Source organism: Zygosaccharomyces rouxii (genome assembly GCF_000026365.1).
Source record: "Zygosaccharomyces rouxii strain CBS732 chromosome D complete sequence".
Classification (NCBI taxonomy): Eukaryota; Fungi; Ascomycota; class Saccharomycetes; order Saccharomycetales; family Saccharomycetaceae; genus Zygosaccharomyces; species Zygosaccharomyces rouxii.
The window spans coordinates 793,890-812,053 of record NC_012993.1 but is presented as its reverse complement, the minus strand read 5'-3'; the positions used below and the strand labels follow the sequence as shown (position 1 = coordinate 812,053).

Below are 18,164 nucleotides of genomic sequence, written 5' to 3'. Positions count from 1 at the left end.
AACTAAACAATATAAACAGTTGTTCGAATACTTCCCCGTATTGAACAAAAATTTAGTGAGACTTCGTTGAGTTTCAAGTATTATAACAGCTATCAATCATGAGTGACAGTTTTTTCAGGTTAGATGCAGGTACGTTTAAGCGCATTTTTTCACTATTATTATGATTATTATTTTTTTTTCTTCATTTGAATTGAGATCCAGAGAAAAACCAGAAACTAACAATATGGGTAATTAGGCTATCAACAGTATGACTGGGGTAAAATCGGTAGCTCCTCTGCCGTTGCTCAATTTGCATCACATTCTGATCCATCTTTGAAAATTGAAGAGGATAAACCCTATGCGGAATTGTGGATGGGTACCCATCCAAAGGTTCCATCTCTTCGTCATGATGACAAAAAATCTCTTAGAGACATTATTGCAACCGATCCAAAGAAAATTTTGGGTAGTGCTGTTTGTGATAAATTTCAAACAACCAACTCTTTGCCTTTCTTGTTTAAAATCTTGTCTATTAACAAAGTTCTTTCCATTCAAGCTCATCCAGACAAGGCATTAGGTAAAGTTTTGCGTGCACAAGATCCAACGAACTATCCAGATGACAACCATAAGCCGGAAATGGCCCTCGCAGTTACAGATTTTGAAGGATTATGTGGGTTTAAACCATTGGAAGAAATTGCAGATGAATTGAACCGTATTCCAGAACTGAGGAACATTGTTGGTGAAGAAGTCGCTAACGAATTCTCACGCAAGATTCACTCTGGTGCTGTTGGAGGCTCATCTGAAGATGAAGAGAATAAAAAACTTTTGCAAGCAGTCTTTGGTAAAGTGATGAATGCATCTGATGAGGTGGTTGCCCAAAATGCTCGTAATTTGGTTAAAAGAGCTCATGAAAGACCTAATGATTTCAACAACTCTGATTTACCGGAATTGATTATCAGATTGAACGAGCAATTCCCCGATGATGTAGGATTGTTCTGTGGTTGTCTACTATTGAACCACTGTAAACTGCAAGCTGGTGAGGGTATGTTCTTAAGAGCTAAGGATCCACATGCCTACATCAATGGTGATATCGTCGAATGTATGGCTGCGTCCGATAATGTGGTGAGAGCTGGTTTTACTCCAAAATTTAAGGATGTGGATAACCTAGTGTCTATGTTGACTTACAGTTACGATCCTGTGGAAGAACAGAAGATGAAACCAAAGCCTTGGGAAAAAAGCTCCGGTGCAGGTGTTACCACTAATTTTGATCCTCCTATTGAAGAATTCGCCGTGATGTACACTACTTTCAAGGATGCTGTGGGTACAAGACATTTCGAAGGTTTAGAAGGTGCAAGTATTCTCATCACCACAAAGGGTAATGGTGAGATTACCGCCAACGGCACCACTTTGAAAGCCGAACCTGGTTACGTGTTCTTCATTGCAGCTAACACTTCAGTTGATCTAAAGGCTCTAGATACAGATTTCACTACCTTTAGAGCATTCACCAGTTTGTGATCACCATTCTTAGGTTTCATTAGTTGGCCTCAAAAGTTATTTATTAAGTAGCCAAAACGAAGTTTCTAATGTACAAAACTATGTATGCCAAGATACCTAGGCAAGGGTGACGTCATTGTCAGGCGTCACTACCTCTATTCAATGTTGTGCTTCTTTTTCCATGCACGTATTCTTTTTCTTAGATCACCTTCACTCTGCTGGTATATGTTCAATTTATTGTCAAAGAACATCTTTCTGTAGTTATCTCCATGTTTGTTGTAAAGCCTTTCTAACCATTCTTCTTCACGTGCACTCATATCTCTTTCCTTCTTTGCCCTTGGTGCATTTGCTATTTCTTCTAACTGTCTAACCACTTCAGTCTTGGCGGATTCATTATCAGCTTGATTTTCATTCTGTTGTTCATCTTCAGAAGGATCAAAGTTCTTCTTTTGACCGTAAATCACCTCTAAAACGTTACCATTTTCATCACGTTTAATTCGGGCCTCACCTTCAGGGATCTTAGATGCATCAAACTCCTCCTCATCGTCAGACTTGTCATTTTCTTCCTCCTCTTGCTTATCCTCATCGTCTTCATCGCTTTCATCCTCTATCTCAGGTTTGACTAGTGGCTCCTTTCTCTGATCTTTACTATAGTCTGCCTCTTCACCACCAGCAGGCTTCTGTAATTGAGCTGTAAGACCTAATCTTTTATAATTTTGCTTCAAAGTAAGGTTGTAGTCCCAATTGGCAGCGATGATAGGATTACTTGCAATATTTATCTTTCTTTGACGGTCCTTATTCCTCCTGGTAGCCTTCCCAACGGAAGACTTATTCATCTTTCTCCTTCTCACAGATGTCATAGTGCTTTAATATATTCAATACGATTTACCTAGCTTAATAGAGGGGACTTGATCCTTCTAGATGAAGTGTTTCTTAACTCGAGTCAGTTTAGCGACCAGCCAGCTCATCTCATCAATTTTTCACATCTTCAAAATTTTTTAATGTCGAAATTTGACAAACAAAAAATTCTTCATTTGGTCATGTGATTTGAACATGTGTATGATATCGTACTGTAATGAAAAATGTGGGAGATTAATTGTGGTTGAAATAGAACATTGGGGATCTGAGGGTTGGGATAACAGGCCTGTTTGTGAAGGAAATCCTTCATAGACTAACAATGGTTAATACTACCTTAGATTGTGTCACTAAGGACGGAAGATGGCTTATGTTCAGCGCTGGTTCAGGCCGCTCTACCAGAAAAATCTGAAAAAAAAAAAAAAAAAATAATAAATAATAAATAATAACAGTAATATTCGATGCCGTTGAAGAACTAGTTATTCCATAACTCGTATTTCTGCTCTAGTCCGATTTCCAAGCGCATTTAGTAGTTCATCTCTGCTACTATTACTAGGTTTTACAAATTTTCGAGATTTCAAGAATTAAAGTACCTTCCAGCTGATTTTGGAGTCATACGCACTGTAGGTAGAGATCATGTCGGTTGAGGAGGCATCGCAAAGGCAGGAACAATTGAGTGGGTCTAAGCAGGAAGTGCCTATGGAGAGTAAAGATGAGGGATGTGTTGTAGACGGTAAGGAGCAATCACAAGAGAAAGAAGGTCAAAATGTTTTAGATGATCAATTGAAAGGACTTTCAATAGAGGACAATATTGAACTCAAGGGACCACCCAAATTAAGTAGAGAGGAGAAATACACTCTTCAAGTGGAAGCTGATGCACGTTCTATCTTTGTTGGTAATATATCTCCTGATGTCACTCCTGAAATTATAGAAGAACATTTCGCAGAGTGTGGAGAGATTAAGAGAATTACTCTTCTTCATGATAAGCACACTGGGGTTCCTAAAGGTTACGCATATGTTCAATTTGAATCATCTGAGGTACAGGAGAACGCATTAAAACTAAATGGTACAGAATTGAAGGGGAACAAAATAAATGTTTACAAAAAGAGAACGAATTTACCTGGTTATCATAGATATTCTCAAGACCAAAGGCCGGTTTATTACCCAAACCAATGGGGATACACTTATACTGGATTTCCTGACTTTAAGGGTATGAATTTTTTTCCACCTTATCCTTTCCAACCTGATCAGCGCAAGCATTTTGGTGGTTTTAACTATTCCTATAGAGGCAAACAGAGGAACAATTATCGGGGAGGAAGAAGAGGTAATGGTGCAAGACATTTCCATAAGTATGAAGGCCGTCCTCGTCAAAATGACCAAAGACAAGACGTGGATCAACAACAGATCTTAGAGAACGGTGAACAGTTTTCATCAAATGAAAATCCATCCGACGAGCAACCCAGAAAAGAATTAAAAGACTCTGATGGCGCTCAAACATTAAATTAGACACATCGTTCTCATCAATAATGAAGATGCCTTTTTTTTTTTTACCTCGCGTGAAAACATATCTTTCAGTGTAGAGCGTTAGTCACATTTTTTCTTCCGCGGTAAGTTGCTGTTCATATTGTTCATATTACAATTGTTATTGTAAGTTCAAAAGAGATTCCCATGATCGTTATGGCCATGGAATAGGGTTTAAAACTATCTTTTCATGACTCGCTGCTGTAAATAAACGTATGTATGTAAGCTATATCTAAACGGTTGGGCAAATATATCACGTGTATTATTCTAAGAGTGGTAAATGATATCGCTTTAATATATCGTTTCTTAAAATTTAAGCCGAAATCAAGGTTCGGAAACCACAAACTAAACAGAAGTTTAAAATATTGTTTTGTACACGTTTATTTAATAATAAATAATAAGTTAACTTACATTTTATTATTTTAAAAATTTAGAAGAATAGATTAAAAATAATACTTATAACGTATTACTAGAAATATATCATGTGACTAAATTTACCCTTTAGCAATAATGCTGTCAACTTATTTTTTTTTATTCAATGGCGTCTATAAACATAGAGCTTGAACAAACTCTTTTACACGTAACCATTAAAATCAAGCTAAGCTACTCAAAAATGAAGCTTTTCCAATTGACACTGTTCCTGCTAGTTAATGCATTTCTAGCATTGGCATCTTCTGAATCGGTTGATGTTGAAAGTTCTTCGAACGAAACCGCTGTTGAGGAGCCTTCTACCATTGATTTTGATGTTGGCTACAATATTCTCGAACACTTAGACACTGATCTATCCAGAGGTGTGGAGTTCTCAATGCAAGAGGTTGCGACATTTAATTATTCGTTTACCAACAACGAGAAGGTCAATGTGAGCGTTGTTGGTGTCGCTGGTAGCGTTATTTCGACACCAGACGGTTATCAGGTCGCTAACATTACCGAGCAACCAATTGGACCTGTTCCAATTGGCGTGAACGAAACTGCTAACTTTCAAGCAGGTGTGCAATTGATCCTTCCAGAAGGTAACTTTTACATGTTGCCAGTTTTGAACGTGATGAAGGATGGTGAGCCCTTGAGAGTAGGAATCCGCCCTCTTTTAATTACTGTCAACCCTCCTCCACTATCTTTCTTTAACCCAAGCTTCTTATCCGTGCAGATACTTCTCGGCCTATTGATTGCAGGTGCTACTTATGCCTTCATCACGTTTGACAAATCTGAAACCAAAAGAAAACCTGCTAAAAATGCGAAGCCTGTTGCTGTAGATCAATCTTGGTTGCCAGATACTTACAAAAAACCAGAGAAACCTTAAAAAATTATTCCGAATTAGAGTAAATACTTTATGTCATATATATCAAACTTTAGGCTTGGAGAGTTAGCTCATCCAAGAGATTGTCTATAATTGCGACGTCCTGCTGATAGTCGAGAATGCCTGAGGCTTTCAAAAGCTGTATATCCTTTTCTTCACTTAGAATGTCTATATCGTCTGGTTCGAAGGCATATTTCTCTAGAAGATAAAATCTTATGTCGTCTACAAGCTCGATCGTATCGGTTTCCTCCCTCACAGAGATCATCTGAGAGGATTTTATTATAGCATTTTTCAATTCAGTCTCCTTAGTATAATTCTTTAGATCAAAGGCAATTACTTTAGCGGCAAATTGTTCCAAACGCTCCATTTTTGTTTCCCAGGCAACATAGAGTATATCAAAGATTGAATGCTTTTCGAGGAAATCTTTCGATTGCGTCATTACAACAGCGGCCATGGATTTCATCCTGTCTTCAAGTAGAAAATCCGCCATCAGTAATACATCAATTGCATATTGCCAGGGAATTTCGGAGCTATCATGATATAAATAACGGAGAATTATTTCCGCCACTTCGAAGTCACAGGATGGTAGAGATATGAGCGGCAGCCTTCGTGAGTCTTTGAAATCTTTATATTCTTGATAAGTCGCCTTTTCTTCCATGGGAAGGCTAAACATCATCCTGAAATAGTTGGCACGACTTAGTATTGCAAGATGGCAAGGGTATATGCGCTTGTCTTCGTTGAAATTCTCCACAAGAAGGAGTAAATCAGGAAAAGCAACACAATTTTCGGCAAACTGGATTCCTTCTTCGAAATTTGTCGTGGAATGCAAATCAATCGAACATTTCAAAATATTATCGTTCACGAATCGCTTTAGTTGGTCCCTGGCATCTTCTGTAAATCTGTATTGGTATTCGGCCATCAAAGTGGATTTTTCAGAGGAATCTGCTACATCTTTTAATCGGTTCAAATACTCTGAAAGAAGCTCTAAATCCCACTGGAGCGATATTTGTAATAATGTATTGTAATCGGACATGTTGATTTCGTGCAATACTGGTATTAAATAAATAAATTTGGTAATGATATTAAGCACGGAAGTGGGAATATCAGTGGTTAATTTAGATTTGTTGTTCCACACCGTGGATAAATTGTATCGTAACTTCAAACTTCTGGTACTTAATAGGAATTTGTGCAACTTCAACCCGTTGTCGTTTATTTCTTTTGGAGGACTTATTTGAATATCATGCGTGTTCAAGGACCAGTCTTTAAACAATGATGAAATATGCATAACAAATGGTTGGTTTATATCCACAGCTTTTGAAATATCACGTTTGACTAAAATATCCCGAATTGAATCATTTAGTGCACCATAGACGCATCGAGCTCCTTCAAATCTATCACGATCACAAACTGCCCCTCTTTCAAGCAATAATTTAACCACCTCCTCGTGTCCACATAAGCTTGCTAAAAAAAGTGGCGAGTTATCGAATTCATCAAGCCCATTTAAGTTAACTCCTGTGGATATGAGTCTGTCAGCGTTATCTGTGTCTCCGATCCTACAGGCGTAACAGAGGTCATTAAAGTTCTTATCCATTTCAGCGACAACTTGGACATTCAAACAAACTAAAATATGAGCCTTAGAGCTCCCTGATTAGTATCAATTTCACTTAAGAACTTCAATTATCACCCTTTTATGTATGCGTTTTGCAGCTCAAGGTGTTGAAGGTTTGATGATTCTTCACCTTCCGAGGGACGTGAAAAGTGAACCGACTTGTTAAAACAACACCTCGAGTGAAAACTGAAGAAAGTTGCTAAATGCTGCTTCTATAGATGCAATCATGAGAATTTTCATCGGTAGGAGTCCACGTAGTATTGTACTGTCTTCTAATGGCTATAATCTGTCATTTAGGAGAATCTTTGGCGTTTCTGGGAACCAGCAGCAACAGCAACAGAATATAAAGACGCCGGTCGTTGCTCTAAAATCCATTCCAGATCATGAATTAACGGAAGAGAATGGTTACGTTGAAATCAAGAATCGGATTTTGAATGGGTTACTTGGGTTAGTCTCTGTCAATGGTGATCTGTTCGTAGCCGTTATCACAGGTGTGCAGAAAGTGGGATTCCCGAGATGGCGGCAAGAAGATGGACATATTGTCACTACAGAAAATGTCTACAAAGTTCTAGATGTTGATTTCCACAGTTTGGATACCCCCGTATTTGACAGTTTATTCCAAGAAATTTCAGAACAAAATTACGAAAAGTTAACCAACGAACACCCCTGTGGTGCTTTCAAAAAACTGTTTAGTGATGGGACCTTTTACTTCTCAAGGAATTTTGACATTTCAAATGTGCTGAAAAGCCATGGTTTAGCACATAGTATGGATTACACTATTGACAATCAGGACAAAAATTTTATTTGGAATTCGAACTTAGTGACTGAATTAATTAATTGGAGGAGCCGCATTGCTGCTGAGGAAAAGCAATGCTTTGATGGTGAATTTCTTACTTTTCTAATGAGAGGATTTTACAAGACTCAGGTAGTGGACATGGTTGATTCTCTGGCAACGATTACTTTGGTTTCTAGAATCTCAGCAGAAAGTAAACAAAATGCCTTTGATTTGGATGGTATTGATGAAGATGGTAGGGTGTCCAATTTCATTGAGACTGAAATAATTGTTACTACTAGCAATTTTATTTTCTCATATACACAGGTGAATGGTAACGTACCGCTTTTCTGGGAAACCACTGAGGGACAGCTTTTGTACGGGAGAAAACTCAAGTTGACGAAGAGCCTTGAACATACTCAAGCTGCATTTGATAGACATTTTGATAATATTGCGTCCAAATATGGTGTTGTTAGTGTTGTCAACCTGATGAAACCTAAGAGCGAATCTCAAGAATCCTTGGGAAACGGGTATAAGACCTGTGCTGATTTAAAGGGAATAAAATTTACCAATGTAGATTACGGGTCTGGTCTTTTAACGAAAACACCACATAAATTGCTCTATTTATTGAAGCAGGACATTTATGAATTTGGAACTGTGGTCTACAATAGGGACAAAGGTGTTTACATAGGAAAACAGACGGGTGTTTTTCGAATTAGTGCATTCGACTCAATTGAAAGGCCTAATACTGTAGAGAGACTCGTGAGTCGAGAGGTTCTTGAGCTAGCCACTAACGAACTTTCCGGTCTAGACATTACCTCAGCTTTCCTTAAGGTGCATGATAGGCTTTGGTCAGAGAATTATTATTGGATCGAAAGAACTTATTCTAAAAATGTTCGAAATCCAGGGAAGTACAAAAAGATTTACACTAAATTATTCAGCTCCAAGATTAAACTTTATGACCCTCTTCATTCTACAATTTCACATCATTTGCGTCAAAGAAGGTCTACGTATACTTTTGAAAGAAACATCAGCGTTTTTGCAGGAACTTTTAACCTAAGCGGCAAAGTTCCTGCAGAGGATTTAAGCAGTTGGATTTTTCCTGAACCAGGAAGACAGGAAGATATGTATGTTATTGGTTTGGAAGAAGTGGTTGAACTTACACCGGGCCGTATGTTGACGACGGATCCTTACCTGAAGCAGCACTGGGAAAAAATCATATTAAGTCATTTGAACAGTTCTGGCGAAAGGAAGTACGGTTGCCCGTGGAGCAGTCAACTGGGTGCGATTATGTTGATGCTTTTTGTGAGTGAAACGCAGTATCCTAGGGTCAAGCACATTGAAGGTGATGTTAAGAAGACAGGGTTCGGTGGGATGACTTCAAATAAGGGAGCAGTCGCCGTGAGTTTCAAATATTCTGCAACGAAGTTTTGTTTTCTAGTTTCCCATTTAGCTGCTGGGTTAGAAAATGTTGAACAGCGTCATAATGACTATAAAACCATCGTTAAAAATATTAGATTTCCAAGTAGTTTACGGATAAGGGATCATGACGCTATTATTTGGATGGGTGATTTCAATTACAGAATTTTGATGCCCAATGAGGAAGTAAGAAGACTCATTGTAGAGAGAAAATACGGAAGCCTCTTTGAGAAAGATCAATTGAACCAACAGATGATCGCTGGTGAAGCTTTTCCTTACTACAATGAAATGGAAATCAACTTTGATCCTACTTACAAGTTTGATCCAGGAACTAAAACATATGATACCAGTGAAAAGATGCGTATTCCAGCATGGACCGATAGAATCCTTAGTAGGGGTGAGGTTTTGAAACAATTAACATACGGATGCGCCCCGGATATTCTCTTCTCAGATCACCGACCAGTATATGCAACTTTCTCTGCTCAAGTTACTGTGGTTGATGAACAAAAGAAGGCAGCATTATCCTCTTACATATATAGTAAGATTGCCGAAAAGTTAGCCACGATTAATGAAGAAGAAAAAATAGCAATCCTAAATGCTGGTGGTCCTTTGATTGATGGTATTGATGAAGAAAGCGTTAGTACTGTCCATGAGGACACACCTGCAAGCGCCAAGCATAAGAGAACGCTTAAACCGCCAAGCTCAGAACTAAGAAGATGGTGGCTCGGCAACGGTAAGCAGGTAAAAGTGGTACTTGATGTTGATTCGAAGCAATACATGGTTAACCCTAAGAAACCTGTTAATCCTTTTATGGAAAATGAGGAACCTTTATTTGTACAAAAACCTAATCATCATACATAGCCCGTGAAGCAAGTGCTGAACTTGGCGTGTAGCAGAGGTCTAGACGATCTAGCGCTGAATTATATCCCATTTTATACTTTATTTTGTTTCTACTAAATTATTATCATTAGGCGTTTCGATTTTTTGAGCTAGAGTATCTAATCTAATCACTCCAATAATGGTTTTTCATTGCTTTTCTCCACCCTCCTTCTTGGAACCTAAATATCTGCTCGATCCAGTCTCCTGTTGCAGCCTCTCTACTTGCTCAAGAAGGACTGCCATCTTCTCTTCCATGGTATCAAGTTTATTTTCAATCTCATCTGCCGTGTGTTCACCTTCTTGCAGAGCCTTCCAAGCTTGTGCAAATTCTTTGGGGTCAACACCCCTATTATTGGTAGTATCCTCCACGGTCATACAAGAAAATGTCTAAAAGTATGATTCTTTGTCGAACTATTGATTTTGTTACTTTTCCTCTTGTTCTTGTTCTTCCCATTTTTACAATCTGATTTGCCCTTTCGTCAAATACGTAGAACTGAGCCGCCTTATTGCATTCCCCGACGAAGGCGAGGCGAGAACGACCAAGTTGTTCAAAATACACGTCTTTAAAGTTCACCATTCGAAGTAGTTACTTTTACAAAAGTTAAAACGAAACCGTTTGTGATTAGTTGATATACAAAGTCAATTGGCTTGTACTGGTGCTTTTGAACAAGTTGCACTAATGGTATCCATCTTTATTACATTTTTTTTAGCCCTTTGTGGTAACGTGTATGCGGCGAGCGTACACGCATCTAAAACTTTGGTGCTTTATGATGAAAGGTTAGATCAATTGGATAGTTTTTCCAACTTCCTAGATGATTTAAAAAGTCGTGAATATGAGATAGATTACTATACAGCTAATTCCACCGCAGATATTGAATTGTATGAAGGTGAAAACAGACTTTATGACAATTTGATAGTCCTACCGGTAAAAGGTAAGCATATCAACAAATTGATTTCAGATAAGACTTTGTTACAATTTTACAATGATGGTGGTGATATACTGTCTGTTACTAGTCCGGGTGCAGTTCCTGATTCTATTCGTTTGTTCTTAAATCAATTGGGTATTTTCCCAAGTCCTAAGGGATATGAATTGGTTGACAATGTACAAGGATCCTTGAAGATTGGTTCAAGCGAATACAGAGGTTCCCGCATTTATGAAGCTAAGGATGGCGATTCCATATCTTTGAGTAGTTCATCAGCTGCACTTCTGGATAATCGTGAGCAAATTTTTCCTATATTAGCAGCGCCAAGAACATCCTACACTGGAGCTACTAGCAAGGATCCATGGTCTGTTGGTTCTCAAGGATTCTTGGCAGCCGCATTCCAAAATTTAAAGAATGCTCGTGTGGCTTGGTTAGGTAGTGTCGATTTCTTGAAGAATGAATTCTACGGTAGCAATGGTAACTTTGTTCAGGAAGTGGCTAAATGGGTTTTCCAAGAAAAGAATGTCATTAAAAGTGTTAGTGCATCTCATTTCCATGCTGATGGTACTTCTTACGAAGAAGTACCTTATAAGATTAAGGATACTGTAATCTATGAAGTTGGCTTTTCAGAATGGAATGGTGAAAAATGGGTACCATTCATTACTGATGACATTCAATTTGAATTGAAAATGTTAGATCCTTATTACAGGTTAACTTTAAAACCAGGTAGACAAGAAGGTGAAGTTCAATATTATACTACTGGTGAATTTAACTTGCCTGATCATCATGGTGTCTTCACTTTTGAAACCGATTACAAGAGGGATGGATTTTCATTTGCTGTGCAAAGAGATGTGAAACCTATTCGTAATCTGGCTCATAGTGAATATGCAAGAAGTTGGGATATCTCTAATGCTGTCATTTACTTGAGCTCTATCTTTTCAGTGATTTTTGCTTGGATCATCTTCATCATATTTTTTATCACTGCATCCCCAGCGGTTAGTAAATCAGTGAATACTAGTAAGAAGAACAATTGATTAAAATGCTCTTTAAAAAGGAAAAAGGAATTTTACATCAATTTATAGTATACATATAATTAACTGAAATAAAATAAAATCTACCTTTTGAAGACAAAGATAAATTTCGAAAGCTAGCCAGCAATCACTGTCTGACGACTTGAATCTTATTATCTTTTTTCCATTTCTCAAATTCCTGTGCAGTTTTGATTAATTCTGATTTCATAGTCGATATGGTTTCCGTTATTTTCTTATTGTTGGTTTCCAGGATTGGGATCGTGGTCTTCACATCGCTTTCCACCAAAGAACTACCTACCATTCGGTAACATTTTCTGATAGGATCCGTATCATTTAAAGTCTTTAATACAACTTCGTGTTCATCCTTATCACGACCTAGTTCAATTACTTTTTCCTGTAGTTCTTCCAAGGTGTTCTTGTATTCGTTATATTTCAATTGGAAATCTTAGCTTGAGTTAGCAAAATGATCAATTAAGTGGAAAAGGAATGCTTAAATACTTTAAAATCATTTGTGACATACTATTGTTTCTTTGATCCATTCTTTCAAAACCCTTCGAATTTAGTCTTCCTGAATATTGGTTTTAATTATGAGAACCAATGCTTTTCTTGATGAATTTTTTACCATATTGACAATTAGTTACTAAAGCGAGTTCTTAAAAAGATTGGCAGGAAATACATGAAATACCATATGAAATGGAACAAAAACGATGTTCAGTACACCTACAGCTTTCTCCTCTTGTGTCGTTATTTTAGCCTTTTGAAGTTATGCAGCTGAACAGTAAATTCTAGATACTTAATTGTCGTCTACGGGCATTATTGGAGCTATTCACAAACCGATGTCGAGGTCGTCTATGACTCTGTGTGGGTGACTAACCACACATGTCTTGTACACTAAAATTAATCCGTCAGGACGATCTATACTATGAGGGTTCTTATACTCTGGGTTTTAAAGACTCTGAGCTGCCGCTAACTGTTGTCTCGAGAGGATTTTTTCAATCCCATTCAATACCCTTAGGTCGAAAGTTGAGAAGGCTACCAAGAGTAGTTGCTTATTTAGTTGAGTTGCGTTTAAATATTATATGGTGCTGAAGTCAAACGTTCATCGTTGGTACAGCATCTCTAATGTTTTACACAATTAGAGTATCGGTATTGATAGTCTTGAATGCTTAACTCGACTTTGCAGGTTTGATTAATCTAACACATTCGAGGTTTCTTGCATTCATCTTCTCGAGTGATCTCTCTCAAATATTATAATTAACGTTTTGTCCCGACGAAGGTTCAATTTGCAAACAAACCGTTGTAAATCTATCAAAGTCAAAAGGTGAAAATCATACCCACTAGCAACATAAAAGTGTCGACTTCAGAGAAGTTGATGAGTGGGGATAATTCTAGGAGAAGAAGAAAGAAATTTACTTTCAAGACTATTGAAAATGATAAGTCCTACAATGAATTGAAGGAACTTCCTGTGATTCCAAGCCATAGACAATTGTTAGAAGGCTCAATATTTGATGCAGTAGGTCCCAATTTTAAACAACTAAAAGAAGACATTTCATCGTTATACAGTGTAATTGAAAGAGATGTTTCCAATGAAAATAGACAAATTGGACTTGTAGAGCTACAGCTTAAAAAGTCATTGAAAAGAGTAAACCATGCTTATAACGAAGTTGCAGTAGAAAGGGATCAAAATAGAGCCGCCAGTTACAATTCAAGGCTATTAGGTAATTTTTTTGATAAAGAAGATAACGTACAGAATTCCGTTAATGAGATTGATGTTTTAGTCAGTGGCATATTAAGCAACATTGTACAAATAGACAATAAATTCCCCAAAAAGAGTCAGATGTTGAAGGAGGATTTAGTTAACAAACAACACTATCCACTTCTCTTTCAACTGCTGAATGAAAAATTTCCTAAAGTTTCATCACCACTATCAACGCCTTCGATACCATTGCCGCCACAATCAATACCATCACAGAATTCACTAGAGAGGAGTTCACCAAAAGAATCAAGTCATGATGAGACCGAAACGGCTACACCACCCCAAAATAAAATTAAGACCCAATTCATGCCACCAACTTTGAGAAGGAAAATTTGTGCTCCCTCAACATCTACAACTTTAGAAAACATTAATGCTAGTGAAATCATTAATATAAAGAGATCAGAATGAGTATAGTCCTTATATACAAGGGAAGTACTTAAAATCTAGGTGGTTTCTGCTGTTCTAATAATTTGTTAAGAATCTCTTTAAAGACGGAAAAAATGGATGATTCGTGATATGAACGCACTAATAATTCACCTGCAGTAGATTGATTTTCAATTAATTCCACAAACCTAGGATCTATGGGAATAGCACCTAGATATGGTACTGAGTAAGTTTCGGCCAATTTTGAACCTCCCCCACTAGAGAAAATATCTGTGCATTCTGCACAGTGGGGACATATGAATCCTGACATGTTCTCTACAATTCCCAAGATGTCCAATTCCACTTTTCTGCAGAAATTAATTTCTTTTTTCACATCTGCAGTAGCAACACTTTGTGGGGTCGTTACAATAATAGCACCATCTGGATTCGACCATCTCAATTGTTCTGCAATAGATATATGTTCATCCCCCGTCCCGGGAGGTGTGTCGATTAAAAGATAATCCAATTCACCCCAAGCAACGCTTGAAATGAATTGCTTGATCATAGAAGCCTTTTTAGGTCCTCTCCAAACAACGCTATTGCCTCTATCATCTAATAGAAATCCCAAAGAGATCACTTTTAATGTTCCCTTTATGTCATCTGGTACTGGAATCGGAACAGGTATCCAACCCTGTTGAGATTGTAAAATACTTTGACCTTCCAAACCAAACATTCTCGGCAGGGAAGGTCCTGTGAGGTCAATATCCAGAACACCAACTTTATAGCCAAGGTTGCATAGCGCCAGGGCGGCCTGCGTAGTCACCGAACTTTTACCAACACCACCCTTACCTGAGAGGATTAAAAATATATGTTTTATCTGACTTAGGGCCTCAAGAGAGGCACTCATAGGTTCTTCCATAGGTGTTTTATCGACTTCTTTAGGAATGCCTTACTATTTCTTGGTTCCAGCGATGAATACGATTGATAATCATTATCATCATCACTATAATTAAGGTACCTTCAAATATCAGACGTAGCTAATGACGAAGATCGAAAAACGTATAAACGGTCCATTTAACATACGCCAAACGATTCATCCATCCAGCCAACATTGCAAAGAGGCTATTTGCTTGAGGGTTCCATTAGTGTGAGTTGGATTGTATTCGGCGTATTTGATAGAACACGTCTTTCAAGACTATTGACACGGTTTTAAATATATACACACATGGATCGGTCACTACACCAGCGTGATAATACGAGGACGCGATTGTTTGATACCAATTTCAACCAACCAGCATCACCGTATGCCCAGCCCAAGAAGGCAGATTATTCTCAAAGTTCTCTGGCTCAACTGGAGTCTCAAAGTGAGCAGGATGTAGGTGTTATGGGTCAAAAGATAAAAGCTCTCAAGAATCTATCTGTGAGAATGGGAGATGAAATTCGCGGTAGTAATCATACTCTGGATCAATTGGGTGATACTTTTGAAAATACTACAATGAAGTTGAAAGGTACTTTCAAAAACATGATGGTAATGGCTCAAAAATCAAGAATTAGCATCAAGATGTGGTTATTGATCTTCTTCGTTGTTGGAATCTTCTTCTTCTGGGTAAGAATAAGGTAATGTTAATATTGGTGAATCTATTTAAATCAAAAACAGGAAATGGACATTCTGGATCTGTGTAAAAATTTGCATTCGAGTACAAGAACACTCTTTAGTTACCATGTATTAATATCATCGTCATAAATAGGAAATACTCACTATTGCGAGATAATTGACGAGGGTTAGAATTAATTAATGCAAAATTAGGAAAAAAATTTATCAAATTAAAAAGCTATGTTGAATTCCCCAAAAACTAAATAATAACAATAGCAGGCGCTAAAAATACATTCTTAGTCCTTTGATCTTTTGCTAGGTTGCCCTAATATTCCAACAGTACTTCTTTTGGCCTTATACTTCTTATTAGACTTGAATTTCTTGTAAAATGATGGTGCCTTGACGATTAGAACAAGAGCACCAACGATGAAGAAATAGCGCCATACTTTATGCTTTCTCATGGGTTCAAAGATATCCAACCCTCTGCTATAGTTGAAGGATAATTCTTGAGATTCTAAACGTTCATGGAAATGTGATAGTTCTGGTAAAATTAGCTTGACTAAAGTCTCCCTTAATGCATACATTGAATCTGTTGTTAATCTATTACCAAAAACATCCTTCTCCGTAAAGGCGCTAGAGTAACTATCAACCACAAGAACGTCACCACTCTTATAGTCATCTCTACCCCTATGGAATCCGAGATCTTCTAGAACATGCGGTCCTTTAGAAATATCCACATAACCCAGAATTACTTTGTTTTTATCTTCAAATTTAATTTCCTCATGGTAAACTTTGCCAATTTTATCAGAAGATGCTTTAGCAGCTTTCAATTCTTTGATTCTTTTATTCTTATTAGCTCTTTTCTCAGCACGTACGTTGACCACATTTTGCATTCTAACATCTTCGTAGTCATAAGCCGCCTTAATGAAATTTTTCAACTGTTCGTTGCTTGTTTTAATACTTTCAGCATCAGTCAGGTCGACCAGCTGGATTGCCACCGCATCATAATCAGAAGGTTGGAAACTCAACAATTGACCGAAATTATAAGGTGTCACTTCACTGATTACAGGTAATGCAGATTCATTAAACCATTTAGCCAAAGCTTCAACGTTTCTTGTCTCTGTTGTAGAATCTCCAACATATAAATGAGGTACCCAATCACCTTCTTTGAAGATGTAAAAAGTAGGACTCTGAGGAACTAAATTCAATTCCAAATAATCAGTCTTTGGTAACTTTACAGGCTCACTTCTGTTATAATTTATTTTTTCATACATGTAGTCCAAACTAACCTTTGCCGCCGTGGAAACATCATCCTTCGATTTGTGTAAATACGCATTAGGAACTTTAGCCAAATGCTTAACCAAGTGTTCAAGAACGTGGAAATCCTCAGTTACTACATTTTCAGGACTGTAAGCGAAAACAACGTGGAGAGCCTGAGATGGAACGGGAAGATTCTTGCTTTCAGGAAATTGGAAATCTTGACGGACTAATTCCACAATTTGTTCAAGTGTGATTTCTGGTGCTTCAGAGTTAGAAATGGCTCTAACTGCAAAATCTTCATAGGACCAGACAGAACTAGAAAATCCGTTTTCATAGATAAAAAGATTGTTTACACCCTTACCTGGGAGTACTAGGGCAACTCGTGGGTAATTATCCACTGCTTGTGCACCATTAACCAATTTGTGGAACTCCATTTCATGACATAAATTGGGTAAAGTTTCACAATTGATATGACCGGTTGCAACACCTTGAAGCAACAATTTTTTGGTAATCTGAGGCCAAAGTTTTTGGAAAGTTTGGCATTCTGGACAAAAATCGTAACTCTTACTTCCAGCTAATGGATCTTCATGATCATCACTTGGCCAGAACGATACTAAATAAGGTTGCTTCCCTTTACCAGCTAATAATTCGTTAAAATCCTGTGCATTTAAAAATTTACTCGAGATTTCTAAATCTGTTGCCTCCATATTTATTGGATCTAAGGCCTCTTGACGAGCAAAGTTAATCAGATCTCCCTCTGTCCTTTCATACTCATTTGGATAATTCTTAATAAACCCTTCTGGACCATATAATTTAATGGCAGGATATTCCGTTATAGCTTCATCATAACATAGATCACCGTCTTTAACGCAGTTAACTTGAACGAATGAAATGTTTAACCTCTCCCCTTCTTTACGAAATTTCCTCCACGTTTCATGCCAAGTTGGTGCAAAGTCACGACAGTGAGGACAGTATGGACTATAGAATTCTACCAGATGTAATCCACTCTTTAACTCTTGTCTGAACTCTTTTTCTCCCAAGGGTGCCCTCGGTTCAAATTCACCATCATAATCACTACTAACACTACTAGATCTTGCAATACCTATTATCAAGTACAATGCACTTAACAATTTCAGCAATCTCATTATTCAACAAGTCCCTAATTGAATTCCTCTATCCCCCCCTAATAAAACCCAAATGAACTTAACTTTCAATCGTGACGAATAACTCCGGTAAGTTTCTTTTTAACTTAGCTTAGACATTGAATTTTGTAGACATCGTCAAGAAGATCCATGTAATGTAAGGGTAATATAACAAATAAATATAATTTAAAGCCAAAAGGTAACATGATAAATAACTATTTAAGCGCGTAACAAGAATATAATGTACATAACATGCATGCCAATTGAACATAGACA

The 18,164-nt window shown here is 37.5% G+C and overlaps 13 protein-coding genes across 13 annotated transcripts, besides 1 other annotated feature; 8 read left to right on the top strand and 5 right to left on the bottom strand.

The window, feature by feature from the left end:
- Window positions 1-98: 98 nt before the first annotated feature.
- PMI40 (mannose-6-phosphate isomerase PMI40) lies at window positions 99-1,491 on the top strand (the record flags this gene model as incomplete). Its single annotated transcript, XM_002496803.1, has 2 exons — window positions 99-129; window positions 236-1,491. The coding sequence occupies 2 exons, from the start codon at window positions 99-101 to the stop codon at window positions 1,489-1,491; spliced, it is 1,287 nt and encodes a 428-aa protein (XP_002496848.1).
- A 134-nt stretch (window positions 1,492-1,625) lies between these two features.
- On the bottom strand, window positions 1,626-2,330 carry NOP16 (Nop16p; the record flags this gene model as incomplete). Its single annotated transcript, XM_002496802.1, has 1 exon — window positions 1,626-2,330. The coding sequence occupies one exon, from the start codon at window positions 2,328-2,330 to the stop codon at window positions 1,626-1,628; it is 705 nt and encodes a 234-aa protein (XP_002496847.1).
- Window positions 2,331-2,961: 631 nt separating this feature from the next.
- SGN1 (Sgn1p) lies at window positions 2,962-3,831 on the top strand (the record flags this gene model as incomplete). The annotated part of the gene is made up of 1 exon (XM_002496801.1): window positions 2,962-3,831. One exon carries the CDS (start codon window positions 2,962-2,964, stop codon window positions 3,829-3,831), a length of 870 nt encoding a protein of 289 aa, XP_002496846.1.
- Window positions 3,832-4,168: 337 nt separating this feature from the next.
- Window positions 4,169-4,335: a sequence feature (Centromere Zyro0D).
- Window positions 4,336-4,384: 49 nt separating this feature from the next.
- Window positions 4,385-5,143, top strand: IRC22 (Irc22p; the record flags this gene model as incomplete). Its single annotated transcript, XM_002496800.1, has 1 exon — window positions 4,385-5,143. One exon carries the CDS (start codon window positions 4,385-4,387, stop codon window positions 5,141-5,143), a length of 759 nt encoding a protein of 252 aa, XP_002496845.1.
- A 49-nt stretch (window positions 5,144-5,192) lies between these two features.
- Window positions 5,193-6,731, bottom strand: ZYRO0D09416g (uncharacterized protein; the record flags this gene model as incomplete). The annotated part of the gene is made up of 1 exon (XM_002496799.1): window positions 5,193-6,731. The coding sequence occupies one exon, from the start codon at window positions 6,729-6,731 to the stop codon at window positions 5,193-5,195; it is 1,539 nt and encodes a 512-aa protein (XP_002496844.1).
- A 244-nt stretch (window positions 6,732-6,975) lies between these two features.
- On the top strand, window positions 6,976-9,801 carry INP51 (phosphoinositide 5-phosphatase INP51; the record flags this gene model as incomplete). Its single annotated transcript, XM_002496798.1, has 1 exon — window positions 6,976-9,801. The coding sequence occupies one exon, from the start codon at window positions 6,976-6,978 to the stop codon at window positions 9,799-9,801; it is 2,826 nt and encodes a 941-aa protein (XP_002496843.1).
- A 157-nt stretch (window positions 9,802-9,958) lies between these two features.
- Window positions 9,959-10,210, top strand: ZYRO0D09372g (uncharacterized protein; the record flags this gene model as incomplete). The annotated part of the gene is made up of 1 exon (XM_002496797.1): window positions 9,959-10,210. One exon carries the CDS (start codon window positions 9,959-9,961, stop codon window positions 10,208-10,210), a length of 252 nt encoding a protein of 83 aa, XP_002496842.1.
- A 288-nt stretch (window positions 10,211-10,498) lies between these two features.
- On the top strand, window positions 10,499-11,776 carry WBP1 (dolichyl-diphosphooligosaccharide-protein glycotransferase; the record flags this gene model as incomplete). The annotated part of the gene is made up of 1 exon (XM_002496796.1): window positions 10,499-11,776. One exon carries the CDS (start codon window positions 10,499-10,501, stop codon window positions 11,774-11,776), a length of 1,278 nt encoding a protein of 425 aa, XP_002496841.1.
- Window positions 11,777-11,900: 124 nt separating this feature from the next.
- On the bottom strand, window positions 11,901-12,312 carry GIM4 (tubulin-binding prefolding complex subunit GIM4; the record flags this gene model as incomplete). Its single annotated transcript, XM_002496795.1, has 2 exons — window positions 11,901-12,217; window positions 12,294-12,312. 2 exons carry the CDS (start codon window positions 12,310-12,312, stop codon window positions 11,901-11,903), a joined length of 336 nt encoding a protein of 111 aa, XP_002496840.1.
- Window positions 12,313-13,145: 833 nt separating this feature from the next.
- On the top strand, window positions 13,146-13,937 carry VAB2 (Vab2p; the record flags this gene model as incomplete). Its single annotated transcript, XM_002496794.1, has 1 exon — window positions 13,146-13,937. The coding sequence occupies one exon, from the start codon at window positions 13,146-13,148 to the stop codon at window positions 13,935-13,937; it is 792 nt and encodes a 263-aa protein (XP_002496839.1).
- Window positions 13,938-13,965: 28 nt separating this feature from the next.
- Window positions 13,966-14,811, bottom strand: CFD1 (iron-sulfur cluster assembly protein CFD1; the record flags this gene model as incomplete). The annotated part of the gene is made up of 1 exon (XM_002496793.1): window positions 13,966-14,811. The coding sequence occupies one exon, from the start codon at window positions 14,809-14,811 to the stop codon at window positions 13,966-13,968; it is 846 nt and encodes a 281-aa protein (XP_002496838.1).
- Window positions 14,812-15,117: 306 nt separating this feature from the next.
- Window positions 15,118-15,513, top strand: BET1 (Bet1p; the record flags this gene model as incomplete). The annotated part of the gene is made up of 1 exon (XM_002496792.1): window positions 15,118-15,513. One exon carries the CDS (start codon window positions 15,118-15,120, stop codon window positions 15,511-15,513), a length of 396 nt encoding a protein of 131 aa, XP_002496837.1.
- A 269-nt stretch (window positions 15,514-15,782) lies between these two features.
- Window positions 15,783-17,891, bottom strand: EPS1 (protein disulfide isomerase EPS1; the record flags this gene model as incomplete). The annotated part of the gene is made up of 1 exon (XM_002496791.1): window positions 15,783-17,891. One exon carries the CDS (start codon window positions 17,889-17,891, stop codon window positions 15,783-15,785), a length of 2,109 nt encoding a protein of 702 aa, XP_002496836.1.
- Between the last annotated feature and the right edge of the window lie 273 nt (window positions 17,892-18,164).